General features: G+C 27.1%; 2 protein-coding genes across 3 annotated transcripts in view; both read left to right on the plus strand.

Moving 5' to 3' along the window:
- The window catches only part of LOC145843405 (broad substrate specificity ATP-binding cassette transporter ABCG2-like), a 30,423-nt gene extending 14,021 nt beyond the window's left edge, over window positions 1–16,402 (plus strand). For both annotated transcript variants that reach the window (XM_082950882.1, XM_082950881.1), the window contains exons 7-17: window positions 10,090–10,247; window positions 11,163–11,314; window positions 12,610–12,714; window positions 12,889–13,013; window positions 13,076–13,159; window positions 13,849–13,997; window positions 14,325–14,414; window positions 14,472–14,596; window positions 14,759–15,003; window positions 15,065–15,177; window positions 15,244–16,402. In XM_082950882.1, the coding sequence (XP_082807008.1) occupies window positions 10,090–10,247; window positions 11,163–11,314; window positions 12,610–12,714; window positions 12,889–13,013; window positions 13,076–13,159; window positions 13,849–13,997; window positions 14,325–14,414; window positions 14,472–14,596; window positions 14,759–15,003; window positions 15,065–15,177; window positions 15,244–15,391 (1,494 nt within the window). In that variant the 3' untranslated portion in view covers window positions 15,392–16,402. The remainder of the gene's footprint in view (window positions 1–10,089; window positions 10,248–11,162; window positions 11,315–12,609; window positions 12,715–12,888; window positions 13,014–13,075; window positions 13,160–13,848; window positions 13,998–14,324; window positions 14,415–14,471; window positions 14,597–14,758; window positions 15,004–15,064; window positions 15,178–15,243) is intronic.
- Window positions 16,403–19,384: 2,982 nt separating this feature from the next.
- Window positions 19,385–21,892, plus strand: LOC145842956 (broad substrate specificity ATP-binding cassette transporter ABCG2-like). The gene is made up of 6 exons (XM_082950429.1): window positions 19,385–19,485; window positions 19,815–19,904; window positions 19,962–20,086; window positions 20,249–20,493; window positions 20,555–20,667; window positions 20,734–21,892. The coding sequence occupies exons 1-6, from the start codon at window positions 19,385–19,387 to the stop codon at window positions 20,879–20,881; spliced, it is 822 nt and encodes a 273-aa protein (XP_082806555.1). The 3' UTR covers window positions 20,882–21,892.
- Window positions 21,893–22,616: the final 724 nt, after the last annotated feature.

Genomic DNA, 22,616 nt, shown 5'->3' on the forward strand with positions numbered 1-22,616 from the left:
CGATTATCGAATGAAGCGCTCGTGATCTAGCTAACGTCTAGTGAAGTAGCTACAAGTTTAAGAATATCGATCTAAAATCAAACGCCGTGAGTCCCGATTATTTCGTCAAAGCTGTTAGTTGTTTCTAACTTTACTATAGCTTATACTTTTTATAGTTTTTATTTGTGTAGTGATTTATAACAGTCTCTTTAAAATAGTTAGAAAGATTCTAGGTGTGTTATAATTTATAACCTAGGATCACAACTTAGGAATAACTAACTTTAAGTAACACATACATTATTTGAACTTAAGCATTGTAAGCTACACTTAAGTTAGACACGCAAAATAGCTTAAGTGCTTGGAGACCACGTATTTAAGAGCTCAGTACTATTTAACCCCATAAACAGTATTTCTATTAAAAGTACATCTGTGTTTGTAATTTATTTATGTAGAAAGATCGATCTCTATTTTTTAAATTTTAAAGAATAAGTTGTTTGTTTTTTATCTATTACATGTATTATGAGATTTGTAAACATATAAAATCTACAAATTAATTTAGTAATAAATAAATTTGTTATAAATATTAAGCATTATAGTCAGTTTAACATATTTATGTGCTTAAACTAAATTTTCCGAAATAATTCGTTAATTATTTTTACTTATAACCAACAGTTCAATTTTTACTTTTTACTTATTTTTTCTACAAGTCTTTTTGTATTTATAACTTTTGTATGTAAACTTTTTATAGTTTAGTTCTTTTATTATTGAGTCAAAATGTGATTAAAATTCATACAGTAAATCAGGTATTTCATTTGTTGTCATTACAAAAATGCTGATCAGTATCCATACAGGGAGACTGCTTAAAAATTTTCTCGTACTTTCTTGTAATATTTTCCAGTTTTGTACAATCGTCTTTGATATTATTTTCCGAGGTTCTATTGAAAATATCGCTCATGAGACTGGAGTGTCCATCGTCTATTTTGATCAGCTCATCTACGATTTGATTCCTTCCGTGCAACATGATGTCCTCTAGATCGTGTATCTGAAATTTTTTGTTTGGTTTGAATATTTTAGCTGTCAAAAAGTGTTCAAAATTACAAGCTGATTGTTTTTTAATAAAGAAGCTAACGAAGCAAGTTCGCTAGAATATATAATAAAAACAATTAGCATAGTACTTTTCTTTATTCAAATTGAGTTCAATTTCTTTAATTACTTCTATTTAGTCAACAAAAGTTGAGTTATGAAAATTACTGTGCAGCTAGAAATATAAGAATACTTGTTTCAATACTTGATCGCTACACCAGATAAGAGTATAAGAACAAAAAGTACCTAAATTATTATTTGAATATAAATGAACTTGATTTTTCTTAAAAAGTTGTGAAACTTGATTAAAATATCATAAATATTAATAAATATAACATTTATATGTGGTAGATTTTTTTCTTAAGTTTCTATCTTGTGTCGTCCCTCATCAAATAAAATTAAGATAGTCTGAACTTACATCATCTCTTTCTTTTTTGTTGAAAGTGGTTTCAAATTTTGTTTGTACTTTGTCATTAACACTTTTGTCCGTTGTTCGAATGAAGTCTGTGTAAATTGAGCAAAAATCGTTAATTTCATTCAACTTATCCATTTTTTCTTGATCAACAAATTGCGTAAGTTGTTTGTTTTGTTGTGTCATACAATCATCCTCTTTAGAATAAATAAAGTTGTCCAATCTGCAATTGATGTTTGTAAGTTTTTATTAATAAATAAGTATTAACTATATTATTTGATGAAAGTTTAAAAAATTAAAGTAATTTGACTGTGTCCTGAAACGATCTTTGAAATGTTTTATACTTTATGTAAACTAAGATTTATTATATTGAAACTTGTTTATATTCAATAAATTTGTTCTGTCAATTTTTTTTTTATCTTATAACATATAAAAAATAATAAATTATTATAATTTTAACAACAATTTTGTGTTCCAATTATTTAAAAAACCTTGACATTAAATTGAAAACACATTAAAATAAACGTATTAAATAAAAAAAAAGTGTAAATTTTACTATTTTTAATCCGATAAAAGTTGAATATTTTTGCATAAAATAATCAAATTAATAAAACTAAAAAATGTTTTTACTTAATTTTAAATTAATAACTAATACATCATATTAGAGTCATAAAAATTATTTTAGTGCTCTATATATAACTAATGCATTATTTTAAAATATTTTTATAAAGTAAATATAATAAAAACACCTCATTTTAGTCCAATAGTTATCATTAAACTGGGAGTAAGAATAATTATCTTTATCTGACATCTTACCATATACTAGAAAGTTCCATCAATTTATAAACGACTAAGTATAAAAGTGCTACCATTCTTACACTGAAGCTAGCACACACAATTTACAAAAACACTGTATATATTCCGTAGAAAAAAAAAAATATTGCAGTTTTAACACGAGTTAGTTGCTTAGCAACTATTATTTTAAAATTGTTTAACTGAGTGTTTGTTAATTAATTGATACCTTGTAAATTTCGCTATATACTTTTAATGTTTTATGTGTTAACATAACGGTAAGATGCATAAATGTTCTAGTTGAAAAATATATTTTATAAATAGATTTATGAATTATAGTAATAAAAGTTTTATCTTTTGACAACAAAACAAATACTGTATAAAAACTTGTAAAAAATGTTTGAAGCAGAGCAGATTTGAAGGCAAGTATTAATTATAAATATTTTTTAAGTTTTGATATATTCTCAGCATCTAAAATTTCAAGTACAGTGAAATTTTATTAGATTATATTTTTTATTGAACTTACTAATTTTTTAATCATTACATACTTATTTTGTTTAATATTTATTGCTAAAAATAGACAATTTATCTATAATTATTGTTTTTAAGTTTTAACTAATTTAAGCATGCAAGTTTCTTAAATTCATCAGGTTGCCAATTCCTTAGACTGAATTGAACTTAAGACTAGTTTGAAAGTTTTTGAAAAACTTAGATTATTTAAAAAATATTTCAAAAAGATTGAACCAGGGTTCTGTCTAGGCTGTTTAAAGTAAGGTAGCACAGTTTTTTCTGTTTATAAGTAGAGTGTTTTTTCTATTAACTTTAAATAAAACACTTTTAAAAATTAAGTAAGTGACTAGTATTATGTTGAAGTATATGTAAATTCTATTATAAATAAAAGAATGTTTTCATAAGTTTAGTATTGAAATATTTAAAGTGACCCTTCCTCTTAATTTTATAAGAATTTTTTCTTCCTATAGAAGTTTAAATATGTTTTATTTTTTAAAGTGATGCAGACATTATGATAGTTAACTAACTTTGCATAACATTTGCCATTTAGTAAAAAAACTATAATTAAAACTGTAAAAATTGTTTAAAAATATATACTAACTATTGTTATTTTTAATATATTATTTGAGTGTTCTTTAAAGTTTTTCTTTAGAGTTGAAATTTTAGTTCATTTACATTTAAAAATATTTATAAACTAAATTGTTTAGATTTAATTTAACTTTGAAGTCAAGTTTATTCTTAAACAGTAGATAAAAAGACACTTAATACAGTAAAACCAGATACATTTCACGCTATTTTCATCAGTAGTTAAATAGAAATTAGTATAAAGAAAAATTTCAAATTAGAAAATAATATATGAAGTTTTTTCTTAAAAAAACGTTTTTAGTGTTTTATTAAAGCTTTCTTTTTCTTTTCTTTAATTTTTTAGGGGTCATAAAGGCTCCATGAAAAAAATAATCCCCTGGGTTGAACCATATTTTAATTGAACTATAAAAAATAATTTGAAGGGGTAGCTGTCAAATTTGCACGACCGTACAAAGTTGCACGAGGGCACAAAGTTGTACGAAGATACTATTACACAAAGACAAATTTTCAAGAAAAGTGCAATTTTGTCTTCGTGCAATTTTGACCCGTTCCCGATTTGAAGTGATCTTGCTACCTTTTAAACTTTAATTAATTTTGTTTTTAGTAAGTTTAAATATACTTTTTTTTGGCAAACTCTAATTAAATAGTTAGTATGCAAACAATTTTTAAACTAATTACTAAAAAATAATTATTAAATGTATTCAGATGATACTAGTTATTTTATAAACCAGATACTCTTTTTTCATTAAGATAAGGAGATTTGTGTAAACTTCGGCTAAAGAGTGTTGCGTTGTATTTTTTTCACTATAAACAAGGGTTAAACTTGAAAGTTAACTTTTAGCTTTAAGTAAAAAAGCTTTATATTAAAATTTCATTACTTTAGTAAGTTATTGTAGGTCAATTTCTGGTAGTTCAAAAAGTATATTTTTTAAAGTAATTCTGTTTGTGAAAAATAAATAAACTCTTTAACTTTGCAAATGCAGATTAAACTGGGTTAAATTTGTTTTGAATAACATAAGGCTTTTTAGATTTCAAAACTTGTTGCAATTACCAGTTAGTATTTCAAACAGTTTTGTAAAGTGTGTAGCATATATTTTCGGTGTTGATGTTAATAATAAATAATTGCATAATAAGTTGCATTTAAGTTTACGTTTGAAAAATTCTATTTCTATTTTACCCATATGTTCAGCCCAACTTAGGATAGTTTTATATTGCCTCAAAAAGTGAAAATTATGTTACAAGTAATAAAATTATTTTATATATATGTTTTATTAAGCTATTTTTTCTTCTATTCCAAATAAAATTTTTTTGATAACATAAACAATTTCAAAAGTTTCATATTTTCTGTAATAAATATCAAATATTATGTTATAAATGCTTATGTTACTTGATAGAACGTTATCTCTTTCTATAACTGCATATTAAAGCTGTATAAAAATTCGTGTTTACTAAATACTAAAATATAAACTGATTTTTTAAAAGTCTGGCTGTAGTGTAGTACCTAAGTTGTTAATTTTAATCATTGAAATATATTTTTTTTTTGTTACAATTTTAAGTATTAAAAAAACATTGATATTCAAAATAACACTTTGGTAACTTATGAATAAGTTTTATAACTTCAAATTAAATTGTTTAAATAAAAAAAAAAGTATTATATAAAAAGCTTAATTTTTTTTCAAAAAGTTGTAAATTAACATTATACAGAATTAATACATTTTAAGAAGTATTTTTATGTATAGCTTGCAAAGGAAGTAATTGTAAAACTTTTACGCTCGTTTCGTTTCATTTTGTGTGTTTTATAAGTTTAACTTTATTCTTTATTTTCAATAAAAGTTAATTTTTAAGCTTTTTTATTATAACACCTAAAGTCATTTCCAAAAATATTTTCTACTTTTATTGTACTGAGTACATCAAATGAAAAAAAGCGATCTTTTTGTCAAATATCATTCTAATGAATATTTATAAAAAAGTCTTATAAAAGTTGTTCTGTTTATTAATTATACATATGAATCGGTTTGTTTAGACCGGGGGTCGGCAGGCAGTTGGTGGTCGAGGGCCAAATTTCAAGTTTACAAAGTCTTTGCGGGCCGCAGTTTTAGTTTTAGTGACATTTGAATAATCTTTTGGTTTTAGTTTTAGTCACACTAGAGAAAAGTTTTACTTTTATTCACCTTATCATTTTAAATAACTTTTAGCTATACATAGAATGACTATTTAAATTAAATTAAATAAAATTAGAATAAAATTTACATTGACTAATATACTTAAGTGTTAATAAACTATGTACTTTCATAAGCACTTACCAAGTTAAATCTAATACTTTTGTAATTTTACGTACAATTTAACTCTCTATAAAAACCAAACTTGACTGACAATTTATTAGTTACTTTTATATATTTGTTATATTATCAACCCCTTTTTTCATATTTCTAAGAATATTAACTTCAAAAAAAGTTTTTGCGTGTTAAATAGTTTACATTCATTAAAAAATTTAGTAATTAGTTAATTTAATAAAATTAATACCTATTTCTATTAGAGAAAGCTAGAACAAATTCTTTAACATAATTAATTCTGAAATACTTAAATAAAATATCTTATTAGTAACTAGTCTTTTACATGGTTGTCATTTAAAAAGCAAAAATGTCTGAGTTGTATCAAACCAGCCTAAGTTCATTAAAAGTTTAAAAAACTAGTAAATCGTTGTAAATCAAGCTTAAGTACCTAGTAAAAATATCATCATCATTAAAAAATACACAAAGTGTAAAAAAACAAGAAAAAACTACAATTAGTAAACTACACTACAGTCATAAAAACTATTCTGGGAATTCTAAGATTTATTTAAAGTGTTTGAAATAAAAGTTTCACACACATCTGAGTTTACAAGCTTTTAAAATAGCCTTTTTGTGTAGCAACCCAATTAAAACAAAGTTCACAACATAAAGAAATAACGAAACTTATTAACAGTAAACAAATTACATGCCAAAAAAATATAAGTCAGCTGGAATGGACAATTAACTTTCTTAAACATTTTTAACAAAAGTATAAAAATTAATTGAGTCATAAGCGAAGAGAAAAACCTCTTTTTTATTAAGCATTACAGCAATTATTTATCTGCAATAAGAATTTTAAAATATTAGTTGTAAAATAAAAGACGAGCAACAAAAAAAAACGTTAGTTAGGAGTTATTGCGAGAAACGATAAAAAAACAAATCACCAAAGCCAGTTCCAACAAAGCACATGATTATCTTCAGTAACTACAGAACTATCAGAAAAAAGTTGTTAAGGCAAGTTATAAAGTAGCAAAGTTTATTATTAATAATGAGATACCGTTTATAATTGAAAACTTTTTAAAGAATTTAATCAATATGTTAAGATGAGAGCACTGATAGAAAAACTATTGCTCATCTGAGAATTTTTATTAGAGATGTGTTTTTAACTTTGACACTTTAGTATAATTTCTTGGTTTAGTTCAAACACGAAGCACAACAATCGGTGAAATTTTACAAGTAAAGGTGCAATGCACCAAAAGTTTTTAGAAGTACAATTCCTTCTTTTATTTTTAGTATAAAGTTTAATTAAAGTTTAAAAAGTGTCTTATAAAGTATATCAATATTAAAAAACACTGTTAAGCTACTTTAGTATATTTTTTAATAAAGAAATGTTTATTTGCTAAATTTTTTGTGTCAAATCGAAATTTCACTACTTTACATGTAAAAATTGTTTGAAACTCCAGGTTTTTTCAAAAATTCTCAAATTCAAGTTTTTTTCCAAAATTTTTAAGCATAAATTTTCAAGTTCAGAGCTTGAACTTGATATATTATAACATATATTATAACTGAAACTAACACTTTGGGTTGAGCAAAACTTACATCATAAGTTTAATTTGCCACTCTTTTAAGCAAAAAAGCCAGCCTGAATTAACAAAAACATTCCTGATATTTTTGTATACAAAAAACAATTCAAGCCAAAAACTTATAAAATGACTTAGTTGGCATGAGATTTGAAGTCTTCAAATAGTGATAGTCTGAGTGTGTGTAAATGTTTATAAACTATCCCTAAGTCTAGTTTATATTAAATAGGTAGCTCCAAAAAACTCAAATGTGTGTATTGATATGCAAAGCATAAAATTTTACATAGTTTGACAAAATCTATGTTGGAAAAATGAAAATTTATACCTAACAAAAACTATATTAGTTAATGTCATATATATTGTTTTAATTGTGTCTGTACAAATTTAGATATTACATGTAGAAAAAACAAACTTAGAAAATTATGCATAAACTAAACTTAAACTAACTAAAGTATTTTATAAAAAGTGGTTTAAAATGTGAGCACTTTTTTAAGTTGGTGTGCATATAAATTAGTTTAAGTGCAAAGAAAACTTCTAAAAAATTAAAATGTGTCAAAACAAAACTTTAATAAATCTTTTTTTCTTATTACTATGTTATTTTAAATGTTTTTACACTAAAACATAACATTTACAAATAAAAAATATATAAAAGAAACTTATAAGATGTAACGTTATAAGGCGTTAAATCCTGGAGATCCTGATAAGCTAAGCTTATCGGAATGTATATCACAGATGTTCTTGTGCTAAAACTTTATTTCAACTAACGGCGTTTCACTGCTCTCAAATAAATTTAAGAACAGATCTACGGAGTCTATAAAATGTTAACACACATTAGAAAAAAAGCAGAAAAAAGCATGTATAATTATGTATAGTGTTTATCTAGGTAGTAACTATAAATGGACTTTATGGTTTAAAAACAAAGTTTGGGATAAAAGCATAAAATTATAAAATTGTCTACAAAAAATCAAATTTAATAAAAGTAGGCACTAACCTCAAAAAGCTCTAAGAATAGGCAAATTTTAAAAATGAAAATTAAATTGAGTTGTGCAGAAATGTTACGTCATAATAATTTTAACAATTTTTTCAATAATTTATACAGCTTAAAAACATGAAGTATTAAACTTGCAAGGATATGTAAGTTTTGTGAAATAAATTAGTACATAAATAGACAGAGTTATTTAAAGTAGAATCGTCGGTTATGGGGACAGATATTCGATAAATCTTGCCGCTTATTCAGAAGTAGGTCTTTATCTTCTGCTGCAATTACTGCTCTTTCTGTATTGCAAGTTGGGCAAATTCTACTTACTCCGTTGGATTATGTCACGCGTTTATCGGATTATGTCTGGAGCTTTTTTCACAGGTACGGTAAAAGGCCAAACATGAAGTGGAGTATTGTTTCAAAGATAAAACATGCATCCAACGGAGTAAGTAGAATTTGCCCAACTTGCAATACAGAAAGAGCAGTAATTGCAGCAGAAGATAAAGACCTACTTCTGAATAAGCGGCAAGATTTATCGAATATCTGTCCCCATAACCGACGATTCTACTTTAAATAACTCTGTCTATTTATGTACTAATTTATTTCACAAAACTTACATATCCTTGCAAGTTTAATACTTCATGTTTTTAAGCTGTATAAATTATTGAAAAATTTGTTAAAATTATTATGACGTAACATTTCTGCACAACTCAATTTAATTTTCATTTTTAAAATTTGCCTATTCTTAGAGCTTTTTGAGGTTAGTGCCTACTTTTATTAAATTTGATTTTTTGTAGACAATTTTATAATTTTATGCTTTTATCCCAAACTTTGTTTTTAAACCATAAAGTCCATTTATAGTTACTACCTAGATAAACACTATACATAATTATACATGCTTTTTTCTGCTTTTTTTCTAATGTGTGTTAACATTTTATAGACTCCGTAGATCTGTTCTTAAATTTATTTGAGAGCAGTGAAACGCCGTTAGTTGAAATAAAGTTTTAGCACAAGAACATCTGTGATAAAAGAAACTTAGGTATAAAAAATATTGGAAAGAATATCTAAGCTATAAAGAAATGACACTTTAGTTAATTACTGTGCATTACTTTTGTAATGGAAAACATCTGCATTTAGTTTATTTGATAAATAAGTATAATATAACTAACTTATTAAATTCAAGCACTCTTTTTTCAGATAATTACTTGCTGTTGTAAAATAGAATTTATTATGAAACTCAGGAAAATATCCTGTTAGAATGCTAATCTGTCTTTTTCACATTTTTAAATTAAAGTAGTAACTTCTTCTATTTATTTTTAAATGTTATACAGAGACTTAAAACCAAACTAAACAAATTAAATCGAATTACCGAAAAAAATTTAACTTGAAATATATTTTTGCTCAGCGGGCCACTTTTACATGCTCGCGGGCCACAAAATTTTCTTTCGCGGGCCGCATTCCATTCAAAAAAATAACGTGCTCGCGGGCCGCAGTTTGCCGACCCCTGGTTTAGACTTATATTTAAGGCATACACTGTATTTAATTTGGTTTTAAGTATATCAGTATTATAATAAAATAGCTAATGTCTTTAGGCATCGTAAATTTGGTCAGTTTAATGCTTGAACGGTATAATTTACGTTTAAATTATTTTTTTTTTTCTGTAAAAACTAAGTAATTGTTACAGTTAAGCTTTGTTTAGCGGATTGTTTAGCCTAATTTATTTATAAACAACTATTTTAATGACATTTAGTCTTCAAAAATTTAAATTATGAGCCCATTAAACGCATCAAAATACTTCCTAGATAATGAGATAAAATCTAACTAGATGAGTTAAGCTAAATAAACTTTAAATGATGTTTAATAAAACGGCCATTTTATCTACGTATAAAATGCCCTCAGGTAGGAAACGAGTTCGTGAGGGGAGTAAGCGGGGGAGAGAGGAAGCGGGTGAATATCGGCATGGAGATGATACTCGATCCACCGGTGCTGTTCCTCGATGAACCGACGACAGGTCTGGATGCCAACACTGCCAACTCAATCGTGCTACTGCTCTACAAGTTTGTATTGTGATGTAATAAGCGTTGAGATGAGTTTATACTAATTTGTAATTTCGTAATTGTTGTTTTGGTGTTTCTAGTTTTTTAAATTTTGTCTACAACTTGTTTATTGTAGGTGTTTGTATATGACAATCGATAATTATACATTAAATTCTAACTTAAAATTTTAAATATATGCACAGCATATCGTTGTAATTTTTTCAATATACTGGATCATAAAATGTGTAACAAAATTATAATTAAATAATCTCTTTTAATATTGATGCGCTATATTTAGCAAGTTAATAATGAAATTTTAGTCTCTTTTTTTTTCAAAAGTTTCCGTGCTTATTAAAATAGTTTCTCTTAAATCTGCCATGCTAAGGTGCACATTAAAGAAAAAGTAACTAAATAATGTTAAGATTTATTAGCTTGGTTATTATATACTCAAAAACTGAAATAATTGGTTTGATTTAATTAAAACATTTCATCATTTTTATTATCTAGTGTCGCCAGATTAGTAAATTTTTAAAACCAGATATCAAGGTGACACAATAATTGTATTCCATATCCTTCTAATAATTTAGTTGTAGATTTGTATATTTTATTGTATTCGATGGAGGTTTTAAGTTAAAACATGAAAAGTTAAACTTGATGTTTTTTGTTGCTGAAATTGTGTTTGAAATTCTTACTAAATGATGTTTTAGTCAGTAAATGTTATTAAAAGTATAATTATTTATTGTTAGATATATCTTGTACCAGTTGATAGTTTTATTGTTTATAGAATTATATAGCTTGTTTTTGATACGCATAAATTTTATTTATTTTTTGGTAGTTATAATAGTTTACCAGTTATTTTTAAAACTGATTGCCGTTTTTCGTAAAAAAACATTTGCATTGTCTTATCTTAAAAATAAATATCTATACCTTCATCAGGTTAGCCATGGGAGGCAGAAACATCATAATGTCCATTCACCAACCGAGGTATTCAATATTCGCATTGTTCGACAGACTGGTGCTACTAAGCAAGGGCAATATAATGTATATTGGCGGTGCTAAAGAAAGTGTCCATTACTTCAAAGGAATTGGTTAGAATATTAATTTTAGTTAGTATTTATTTTTAGTTATGTGTAAACACGGATAAAAAATATTTGTTAAAGAATAGTTATTTAACAATATATGATTAATACTATATGTATATGTTTTTGAATAAATAGTTTCTAGCAATACAAATTTTAAGTTAAAAAATGAATGCCTTATGTATGTTTAGTTTTCGAAAGAATTAAAAAAATATATGTTAAAGCTAAAAAATAAAATATAGTTATTGTTTGATAGTGATCCAATTTACTAGTTATTATTTTTTTAAATTAAAATGCATTATGTAAGCATTGTAACTTTTTGCACATCCATAGTAATGCTTATGTTAACTATCAAAATTATTAAAAAAATTGTACTATAAGCTAAGTCTGCTAATAAAATGTTAGCTAATCTTAGTAGTTTGGTAAAACACTTATATAACTTCATAAGAGCTGACTCTAAAATAAAAGCAAATATGTTTTTTTAATAACTTTCTATAAAATGTTTATTTTTCGTCCTCAGTTTTCTGTTCTGCATGTTTTGACTTAGAAATTTAGCTAAAAAGTATTAACGTTGTCGTATTTTATATTTGAAAGTGGCTAAGATCTAAATGATACTTGTTGCATAAAATATTGACTTAGCTTATAAATATTTTATACAGTTTCAAACCACATGATTATAAACATTAACTTTAGTCAAACTAAGTTGTCACGTGTTTTTCATTTTGTATAAAATTGAACTTTAATAGTTTTTCAAAAGTTGTTCAATTTTTGTTGATCTAATAAAAACGTCAGAACTATAAACCTTTGTTGACCAACAGATATTGACCTTGAAGTTTCGATTATGTTGTGTAATTTTACTGCTTTTTTAGCTGACTGTTGTTAATTTAATTGCTTTTATTTTATTTACATGTTTAGTTTTTATCATACTTAAGCAAATAATACATGATTTTAAATAGTTTCTTTCGGATAACATGATAACATCAGATATTATACAAAAAACAGTGGAATAAAGTTTAAAAAGCTTGGAAAAGTTAATTTAAAAACTAAGTAGTTGATAAAACTAGAAAGTAAATAAAAAGCACTCAATTAAGTTTAAATGTAGTTATGTAAAGCTAAAATAACAAAAATTTGTTGTACATTTTTTGTTTGAAATTTAAAATTTAAGGTATAAAAAATTAGCAACTGATCTAAACATTCTGACATTTTATATGATAGAATAAAAACAACTTTAACAACATAATTAAAAATCTGCTCACACAACTTAAAAATAGAAGATTTATTTTTTCATAAATATTTTTATTCAGGATACGAATGTCCCGAATACCACAATCCTGCCGATTTCTTTTTGGACGTTGTTGGTGGCGATGTTAAAACTGCACAGCTTATAGAGAAAGTCACCGCTAAAGAAAGTTTGATTTACTAAATAAAACTAATTGTATTTTTTTGTTTTAAAACAGAAACTAATTTCTTAAGAGTAACGTTTAAATCGACGATAGATCACTAAATTAAATTGAAAGTTTCCTAGGTATTTGTATCTAAAGAGTAGTTAGTGGTTTCATAAAAGTTGCTATTCAAATTCTCAGGCGAAACAAATTACGAGGAAATAACAGAGGCGATTGCAGACGATGAAAAGACAGACAACTTTCAGATGTTGCTTTCATCGTTTTTAACTAGCGACCTTCACAAAAGGGAAAAGGCAAAAGTCGATGTGCGTATTGGTTATTATTTTTTATCAATTGTTCGTTTTGAACTTTATTAAACTTCTCACAGGAAATTTGGGGTAGAGCCTCTGGTAATATTGAGGCTAAAGCATACAAAATGGTCGAGACTTATGCCAATCCGTTCACCACACAGGTATTTTATTTATTCTCAATGTTTGTGTACCTTTTGAATAAAGTTACCTATTTTTTTATTTCTAAGAAACTGTTGTTATTAATGTCTGTGTATATTTTATCGAATAATACAGAGTTCTCTAAAAATTATAAATATGTGCACAGTAAATCACTAAAACAATCTATGCACTCAAGATGGTTTGATAAAGAATGTTTAAAATATAATCTAACGTTATTAAGTTTTTTTTTTTATAGAAATTTAAATTTTATTACAATTTTTAAATATACATTAGCTTTTTAAAACATAAATATGATTATATTATTACATATTTTAAACATTTTTAACTACACATCAAACTTTTTTGCACAGTAAATTAATATTTGTTTACGTTACTGTACAAAAGTGTAAATTTTATGAAACATAGATTAATAATATTTCAATAAATTAATTTAAATTTTTGAAAAAAACTTTATTATAAATTTAAAATCGCATCTATTTTTTTTCTTAACGATTGTTTGTATCTATGGTGTTATAATAAACATAATACTTAAGATAATAGAAAAAAGTACATTTTAAACTTAATTAAAAGTAAAAACTAAGATAAGGAAAACAACATTGTGAATCCCTTAAAAATTTAGCAAGAAATAAGTTTTCTACACTGCAGTATGATAGAATTTTGTTTTTTCAATAACTTCTATTTTTTTTAACAGCTTCAAATTCTCTTGAAAAGAACTGCATTAAACTTGCTCCGAAATCCAATGACTTCGGTCGTGCAAATATTTGTTATGATTATATTCGGTTTACTTATTGGACTTATTTACTTTCAATCTGATTATAGCCTTGCTGGTTTGCAAAACAGGTAGATTAAAAAAAAAAAATTCAAACGATTTTATGTTCTTTGGTGAGAATTTTTTATTAGAATAACATTTTTTATCAAGAAAGCAAAAAATATTTTGGTTAGTTTTTTACTTGAACTGTAAAAAGTGATTTGAATATAGATAGATTTTTAATGTCTTAAAATAAAAAAAAAAGTCTTAAAAGACAAACAAAAGTTTGTTGTAAATCTATATTATGTAAAACCATTTAAAATACTTACTTAGATAAAATTTTAAACATAAACACAAATATTTAAATCAAACAGGTACTTATAAGTTTTACACTTTAACTAAAACATATAACTTCACAGAGCTGGCTGCTTCTTTTTTCTGGCAACTTCCCAAGTCATGTCAAACTTATCAGCCCTTGAAGTCTTCATAAGAAACCGGCAGTTCTACAGGTTTGTCAACTTTTTACGAGAAAAAATACATTTTTTTAAATAAATAATTGTTTTCAGACACGAATCTGCATCCGGGTATTACAGGGCATCGGTGTACTTCTTTGCACAAGTGCTAGCCGACCTCATACCCAACAGGATCATCCCCAACTTCATGTTCACCTGCATCATATACTTCATGATCGGTCTGTTGCGTCATGAACCATCATTTTTTAGTTTAAATTTTCCTGCTACAGTTGATAATTTAAAGTTGTAGTTTTCAGTTTATCCTTAACAGCAACAGTTGACTTATTTCTAAAGTTAGGTTTTTGTTTGCTCAATTTTTCAATGTACAAATCTTCGTACAGGATTCAAGCAGGACGCGGGCGCATTCTTCTTCTTCCTCCTCACCTTGTTCAGCACGGCGATCAGCGCCAGTTCGATCGCCTTCCTCGTCTCCGCCTCCGTGGAGTTGTTCGCGGTGGCCAACGTGTTGGTGTCCCTGCCCTACATCTTCATGATGCTCTTCAGCGGCTTCCTCGCCAACATCGAGTCCATACTGCCGTGGCTCGCCTGGATAAAGTACTTCTCCATACTCAGATACGGCATAAACGTTCGTTCGGTTTGCGTGGCAAATATGGTAAATTTTTAAATTAAAATTAACTACAAAACAGGCGCTGACGGTGAACGAGATGACGGGGCTGGTGTTTTACGATTTTCCCGACGCCGACGGCTTCGACGGCACCTCGTGCACCAACACGACCAGCGGCCGACCGATCATCGGCTGGTCAGTTTCATTGACAATTGAGATGAACAAATTTAATTAAAAATTTATGTGTTAACTATCCAACAGCACGACGGGCGAGATGTACATGGATCAGCAGGGGATCGAGTACGGGGTTTGGGGCATGTGGCAGAACATCGTGGCCCTAATGTCCATGGCTGTCGGGTTACTGGCCCTCACATACGTGCAACTGAGGAGAATCAACAAGTACAAGTAACCTTCTCAACTAGTGTTTTTGTAAGGATCGACTTTAGTTTAGTTTTAAGCTTTTTTCTCAAAGTCTCATGAACTTGAATTAGCCTTTTTTGATCAAGCCTCAGAATAATGTGCAAATAGTTATAACTTTAAAGTTTAAAAAACCATATTTTTCAAATTTATGACTTAGTTTTGCCAATCTGTTTACTGTTTTAAGTAAATTTAACCAAAGTTTTTATTTTGTAATAATATATTGCGAAATTCCACTTTTATCTTTTTCTTTGCTAGCTTTAATCCTTGCTTTTATAATTTTATTTTTTAACGTTTTTGGGCTGCCCAAAAAGACTGTGAGTAATATTTTGATTTTCTTACTTTTTTAGTTTGAAAAACACACTACTAGTTTCAGGGTTGCCACAAACTCAGGGAACTCAGGGAAACTCAGGGAATTTTCAAGTTTTAAAAAATCTCAGGGAAACTCAAGGAGACTCAGGGAATTTTGATTCTTTTTTTTAACTCAGAGAAACTCATGGCAGTTTATTTTTTTCTAAATATTTCAAGGAAACTTTAAGATTTTTTTAGAAAATCTTAGGGAATTTTTTTTTAGATCTAGAATGAGATTTAGTTAATCCAGTTTCAATATTTTGTTCAAAAAATTAATTTTATTTATTTTTAAGTGCTTATTTAGAAATGTTTTAGCTTTGCGGCTAGTTCTTCAATATTCTTAGAACTAACATTGTAATTTTTTAATAAATGATAAAATTTTTAAGGATTTGAAAAAAAACTCAGGGAAACCCAGGGAAGTTTAAGGTTACTCAGGGGAGTTTCTGGTCACTCAGGGAAGATTTTTTGACTCTAAGAGTGGCAACCCTATAGTTTTGTAATTTTTATAAAGTTTTTAAGTTAATAAGTTTATTTATTAAAATTATAATCAATTTTAATGAGATGAGATGTATCATTTAAGCAGCCCAATAAACGTCTTGTAATAAATTTCAACAAACAAGCTATAAAACTTTTTTTTCAAATTTTAGTGATCACTGATTATTTTTACAAAATCATTTACTTTTCCTTTAAAATCGTACTAATATTTTTGTTTTGTGTTTATGTTTACTTCATTTAAAGTTAATAAATAACGAATAGTTCACTTTAATTTAAACAACAAATTTTTTATTGGTTTATTTGACGACCATTTAATCTTAATACACTGTATGCTTATCTAAAAACAAATATTTTTGAAAAAATACTTAAACTGTTTCATATTTTAGATAAAACTTTGATTACAAGTTGTGAGGGAAAATTAAACAAAGTCCAAATAAGTTGTAAAAATAATATTTTGTAATTGAAATATAAAACTTAAACTAAATAAAAAGTTTACATAAAAATTTAGTAGGGCAGACCTGTAAATTTTAAGTAACAGGTCAGGCTAAACAAAGTCATTTTAATGGGCTTCTTTATCAGTTTGTACTTTGGTACCTCATTTCATTTTGAAATAAATATCGAAGTAGTTGTCAAAGCAGCAAAACAATTTTTTTTAATCTTAACAAAATATATTTAAAAATTTTACTTAGTGTGTTAGGTGAAGCAGACCTGGCGCGATTTATGTGTATTTGAGGTTTTAGACTAGTTTTCACGAGATTATAATTAAAAGCAACTGTTATATTAACACATATAAGTACTGTCCATCTTTGTAACTATTTGTTTTGTTGTGAAATTTATGTAAAGAATACAAATATAAATACATTATGTAAAGAATATTAAACAATTTCTGTGTAAAGCTTTGCTTCAGTTTAACCTTTTTTTAAATTTAGTTATTTTTTTATGATAAGAAATACTGTTTAACTTTATGAAGAAGTTCATCAGCTCAATCGAAGCTTATGTTAATAATATAAAAAAAGAAGCGTTTTTTGTAAGTTTGTTACTTCTAACTTCATAAAACAAAAACACTATTAGTCTTTTTCAAATCACTATATTCTCAACTTTGTTTCAAACGCTAGCCTATTAACATGTACATTGTTTTTTGGAGCTGTTTTAGTATTTTAGCAAAATTTTACAACTATTTATCAATTATTAAATCCATAATAGTAACAACAATTTGCACTCTACTTTTGTTTTTTTAAGTAGCAGTTGAACAAATAACTCGAAATTGTTTAAGTTTTTGCTCTCGTTAAAACTCATTAGTCAGTTGCAACTGAAGAAACTAACAATTGTCAATCTACAAACAGTTTATCATGTCAACTTATCATGTAAGTTTCATCGGTTGCGACTGATTGATAACTTTTGATAAGAATCCAAGGTCCTCAGCCCACCGAGCGGGTGTGGTCTGATAACTCAAGTGGTAGGATTAAAACTTGTTTATTAAAGCGTGTAATCATAAAAAACAAGTATAACTGATTCCTTATAACATTGTTGTACCTTGAATTAGAGGGATCTGTACATATAATAGTCAAAGATAGTAGATCAAAGTTCAATGTAGTTGTTTGCTTAAACAATAGAACTAGATAAAAAAAAGCACACAAAACTTTTAGCTGAATTTTGTAAAAAAGTAACAAATAGTGAACTTTACTACACGACCATTAACAACAGTATCCGAGACAACTTTTTCAACATTACCCCGGTTTCGTCCTTGTTAGGACCCATCAGCCAGGCATAGTCGCGAGAAACCGTTGCTGAGATCTAAACCAATCGGTTTCACTAAAGTATTAATAAATAGTATTGTTTATTGAACGACAAAAATTTGCTCAAAAAGTTTGGTCAACCTTTTAATGTATCGAATCGTACACCAGAACAGTTTAATTTCATGTCTAGGACAGTAGAAATGAATACAAGTAGAAATAAACTTCATCAAACAAATCGAATGTATATATATAAAATTCTGCCAAATAAAGTTTAAATTGATTATAATATAATAATACTTGCAGTTTTTCAAGCTTTAATTTAGGACTATAAAGAAAATATTTTAAAAAAATTAGTAAAATGTTTTAAAAACCAATTAAACTTTTAACAGTTTAAAATGAAATGCACATTAAAATGGTTTAAATTAAAACAATTTTTATGTAAATCTATAAACTTGAAATTAAATTATGTTATTATTTTTGTTTGAAACAAAATGAAATATTTGTGTTTTTAATTTTTCAAATCTTCGTTATGTGTCTTCAAATTTAAGTGGCCTAGGTTTTAATGCCTGGGTCAATTGTAATGCAAATAAAAATGCAATAATAATAAATAGAATCGTTGAAAAATAATAATTTTCAATCCTTGGATTTCATTGTTTCATCAATTGAAAAAAACGGCATTACTGGTGGTTTTTTCGTTTCTTTTTAATATTTGTTATTATACTATTTGCTACAGTAAACTTGGAAAAACATTATTTGTATATAGTAACATAACTATTGTAATAACGTTAATTAAGTACAAGACCAATATACTTTTACAAAAATTAACACTCGACAGTTCTAAAAATAAGTATCTAAAAATACTTACGACTGCTTTACGTCGGTTACAGGTAATTATTTAAGACAATATTACTAATAAAACATTGTTTTATTAAAAACATTGATTGTAAAAATATGATTATATTATTACCTATCTTAAACATTTTTAACTACACATCAAACTTTTTTGCACAGTAAATTAATATTTGTTCACGTTACTGTACAAAAGTGTAAATTAAATGAAACATAGATTAATAATATTTCAATCAATTAATTTAAATTTTTGAAAAAAACTTCATTATAAATTTAAAATCGCATCTAATTTTATTTTTCTTAACGATTGTTTGTATCTATGGTGTTATAATAAACATAATACTTAAGATAATAGAAAAAAGTATATTTTAAACTTAATCAAAATTAAAAACTAAGATAAGGAAAACAACATTATGAATCCCTTAAAAGTTTAGCAAGAAATAAGTTTTCTACACTGCAGTATGATAGAATTTTGTTTTTTCAATAACTTCTAATATTTTTAACAGCTTCAAATTCTGTTGAAAAGAACTGCATTAAACTTGCTCCGAAATCCAATGACTTCGGTCGTGCAAATATTTGTTATGATTATATTCGGTTTACTTATTGGACTTATTTACTTTCAATCTGATTATAGCCTTGCTGGTTTGCAAAACAGGTAGGTTTTTTAAGAAAAAATTCAAATAATTTTAAGTTTTTTGGTGAGAATTTTTTATTAAAGTGAAGTTTTTCATAAAAAAATCAAAAAATATTTTTGTTAGTTTTTTACTTGAACTGTAAAAAGTGTTTTGAATATAGATAGATTTTTAATGTCTTAAAATAAAAATAAAAAGTCTTAAAAGACAAACAAAAGTTTGTTGTAAATCTATATTATGTAAAACCATTTAAAATACTTACTTAAATAAAATTTTAAACATAAACACAAATATTTAAATCAAACAGGTACTAATAAGTTTTACACTTTAACTAAAACATATAACTTCACAGAGCTGGCTGCTTCTTTTTTCTGGCAACTTCCCAAGTCATGTCGAACTTATCAGCCCTCGAAGTCTTCATAAGAAACCGGCAGTTCTACAGGTTTGTCAACTTTTTACGAGAAAAAATACCTTTTTTTAAATAAATAATTGTTTTCAGACACGAATCTGCATCCGGGTATTACAGGGCATCGGTGTACTTCTTTGCACAAGTGCTAGCCGACCTCATACCCAACAGGATCATCCCCAACTTCATGTTCACCTGCATCATATACTTCATGATCGGTCTGTTGCGTCATGAACCACCATTTTTTAGTTTAAATTTTCCTGCTACAGTTGATAATTTAAAGTTGTAGTTTTCAGTTTATCCTTAACAGCAACAGTTGACTTATTTCTAAAGTTAGGTTTTTGTTTGCTCAATTTTTCAATGTACAAATCTTCGTACAGGATTCAAGCAGGACGCGGGCGCATTCTTCTTCTTCCTCCTCACCTTGTTCAGCACGGCGATCAGCGCCAGTTCGATCGCCTTCCTCGTCTCCGCCTCCGTGGAGTTGTTCGCGGTGGCCAATGTGTTGGTGTCCCTGCCCTACATCTTCATGATGCTCTTCAGCGGCTTCCTCGCCAACATCGAGTCCATACTGCCGTGGCTCGCCTGGATAAAGTACTTCTCCATACTCAGATACGGCATAAACGTTCGTTCGGTTTGCGTGGCAAATATGGTAAATTTTTAAATTAAAATTAACTACAAAACAGGCGCTGACGGTGAACGAGATGACGGGGCTGGTGTTTTACGATTTTCCCGACGCCGACGGCTTCGACGGCACCTCGTGCACCAACACGACCAGCGGCCGACCGATCATCGGCTGGTCAGTTTCATTGACAATTGAGATGAACAAATTTAATTAAAAATTTATGTGTTAACTATCCAACAGCACGACGGGCGAGATGTACATGGATCAGCAGGGGATCGAGTACGGGGTTTGGGGCATGTGGCAGAACATCGTGGCCCTAATGTCCATGGCTGTCGGGTTACTGGCCCTCACATACGTGCAACTGAGGAGAATCAACAAGTACAAGTAACCTTCTCAACTAGTGTTTTTGTAGGGATCGACTTTAGTTTAGTTTTAAGCTTTTTTCTCAAAGTCTCATGAACTTGAATTAGCCTTTTTTGATCAAGCCTCAGAATAATGTGCAAATAGTTATAACTTTAAAGTTTAAAAAACCATATTTTTCAAATTTATGACTTAGTTTTGCCAATCTGTTTACTGTTTTAAGTAAATTTAACCAAAGTTTTTATTTTGTAATAATATATTGCGAAATTCCACTTTTATCTTTTTCTTTGCTAGCTTTAATCCTTGCTTTTATAATTTTATTTTTTAACGTTTTTGGGCTGCCCAAAAAGACTGTGAGTAATATTTTGATTTTCTTACTTTTTTAGTTTGAAAAACACACTACTAGTTTCAGGGTTGCCACAAACTCAGGGAACTCAGGGAAACTCAGGGAATTTTCAAGTTTTAAAAAATCTCAGGGAAACTCAAGGAGACTCAGGGAATTTTGATTCTTTTTTTTAACTCAGAGAAACTCATGGCAGTTTATTTTTTTCTAAATATTTCAAGGAAACTTTAAGATTTTTTTAGAAAATCTTAGGGAATTTTTTTTTAGATCTAGAATGAGATTTAGTTAATCCAGTTTCAATATTTTGTTCAAAAAATTAATTTTATTTATTTTTAAGTGCTTATTTAGAAATGTTTTAGCTTTGCGGCTAGTTCTTCAATATTCTTAGAACTAACATTGTAATTTTTTAATAAATGATAAAATTTTTAAGGATTTGAAAAAAAACTCAGGGAAACCCAGGGAAGTTTAAGGTTACTCAGGGGAGTTTCTGGTCACTCAGGGAAGATTTTTTGACTCTAAGAGTGGCAACCCTATAGTTTTGTAATTTTTATAAAGTTTTTAAGTTAATAAGTTTATTTATTAAAATTATAATCAATTTTAATGAGATGAGATGTATCATTTAAGCAGCCCAATAAACGTCTTGTAATAAATTTCAACAAACAAGCTATAAAACTTTTTTTTCAAATTTTAGTGATCACTGATTATTTTTACAAAATCATTTACTTTTCCTTTAAAATCGTACTAATATTTTTGTTTTGTGTTTATGTTTACTTCATTTAAAGTTAATAAATAACGAATAGTTCACTTTAATTTAAACAACAAATTTTTTATTGGTTTATTTGACGACCATTTAATCTTAATACACTGTATGCTTATCTAAAAACAAATATTTTTGAAAAAATACTTAAACTGTTTCATATTTTAGATAAAACTTTGATTACAAGTTGTGAGGGAAAATTAAACAAAGTCCAAATAAGTTGTAAAAATAATATTTTGTAATTGAAATATAAAAATTAAACTAAATAAAAAGTTTACATAAAAATTTAGTAGGGCAGACCTGTAAATTTTAAGTAACAGGTCAGGCTAAACAAAGTCATTTTAATGGGCTTCTTTATCAGTTTGTACTTTGGTACCTCATTTCATTTTGAAATAAATATCGAAGTAGTTGTCAAAGCAGCAAAACAATTTTTTTTAATCTTAACAAAATATATTTAAAAATTTTACTTAGTGTGTTAGGTGAAGCAGACCTGGCGCGATTTATGTGTATTTGAGGTTTTAGACTAGTTTTCACGAGATTATAATTAAAAGCAACTGTTATATTAACACATATAAGTACTGTCCATCTTTGTAACTATTTGTTTTGTTGTGAAATTTATGTAAAGAATACAAATATAAATACATTATGTAAAGAATATTAAAC

The sequence above is a fragment of the Thalia democratica genome, chromosome 8 (assembly GCF_965202585.1).
Source record: "Thalia democratica chromosome 8, ktThaDemo2.hap1.1, whole genome shotgun sequence".
Taxonomy (NCBI): domain Eukaryota; kingdom Metazoa; phylum Chordata; class Thaliacea; order Salpida; family Salpidae; genus Thalia; species Thalia democratica.

Coding starts and splice junctions, on each gene's coding strand:
- LOC145842956 (XM_082950429.1), top strand. CDS start 19,385: ATGACTTCGGTCGTGCAAATATTTGTTATGATTATATTCGGTTTACTT. Junction 19,905..19,961: donor AGAAACCGGCAGTTCTACAG/GTTTGTCAACTT, acceptor AATTGTTTTCAG/ACACGAATCTGCATCCGGGT. Junction 20,087..20,248: donor CATCATATACTTCATGATCG/GTCTGTTGCGTC, acceptor ATCTTCGTACAG/GATTCAAGCAGGACGCGGGC.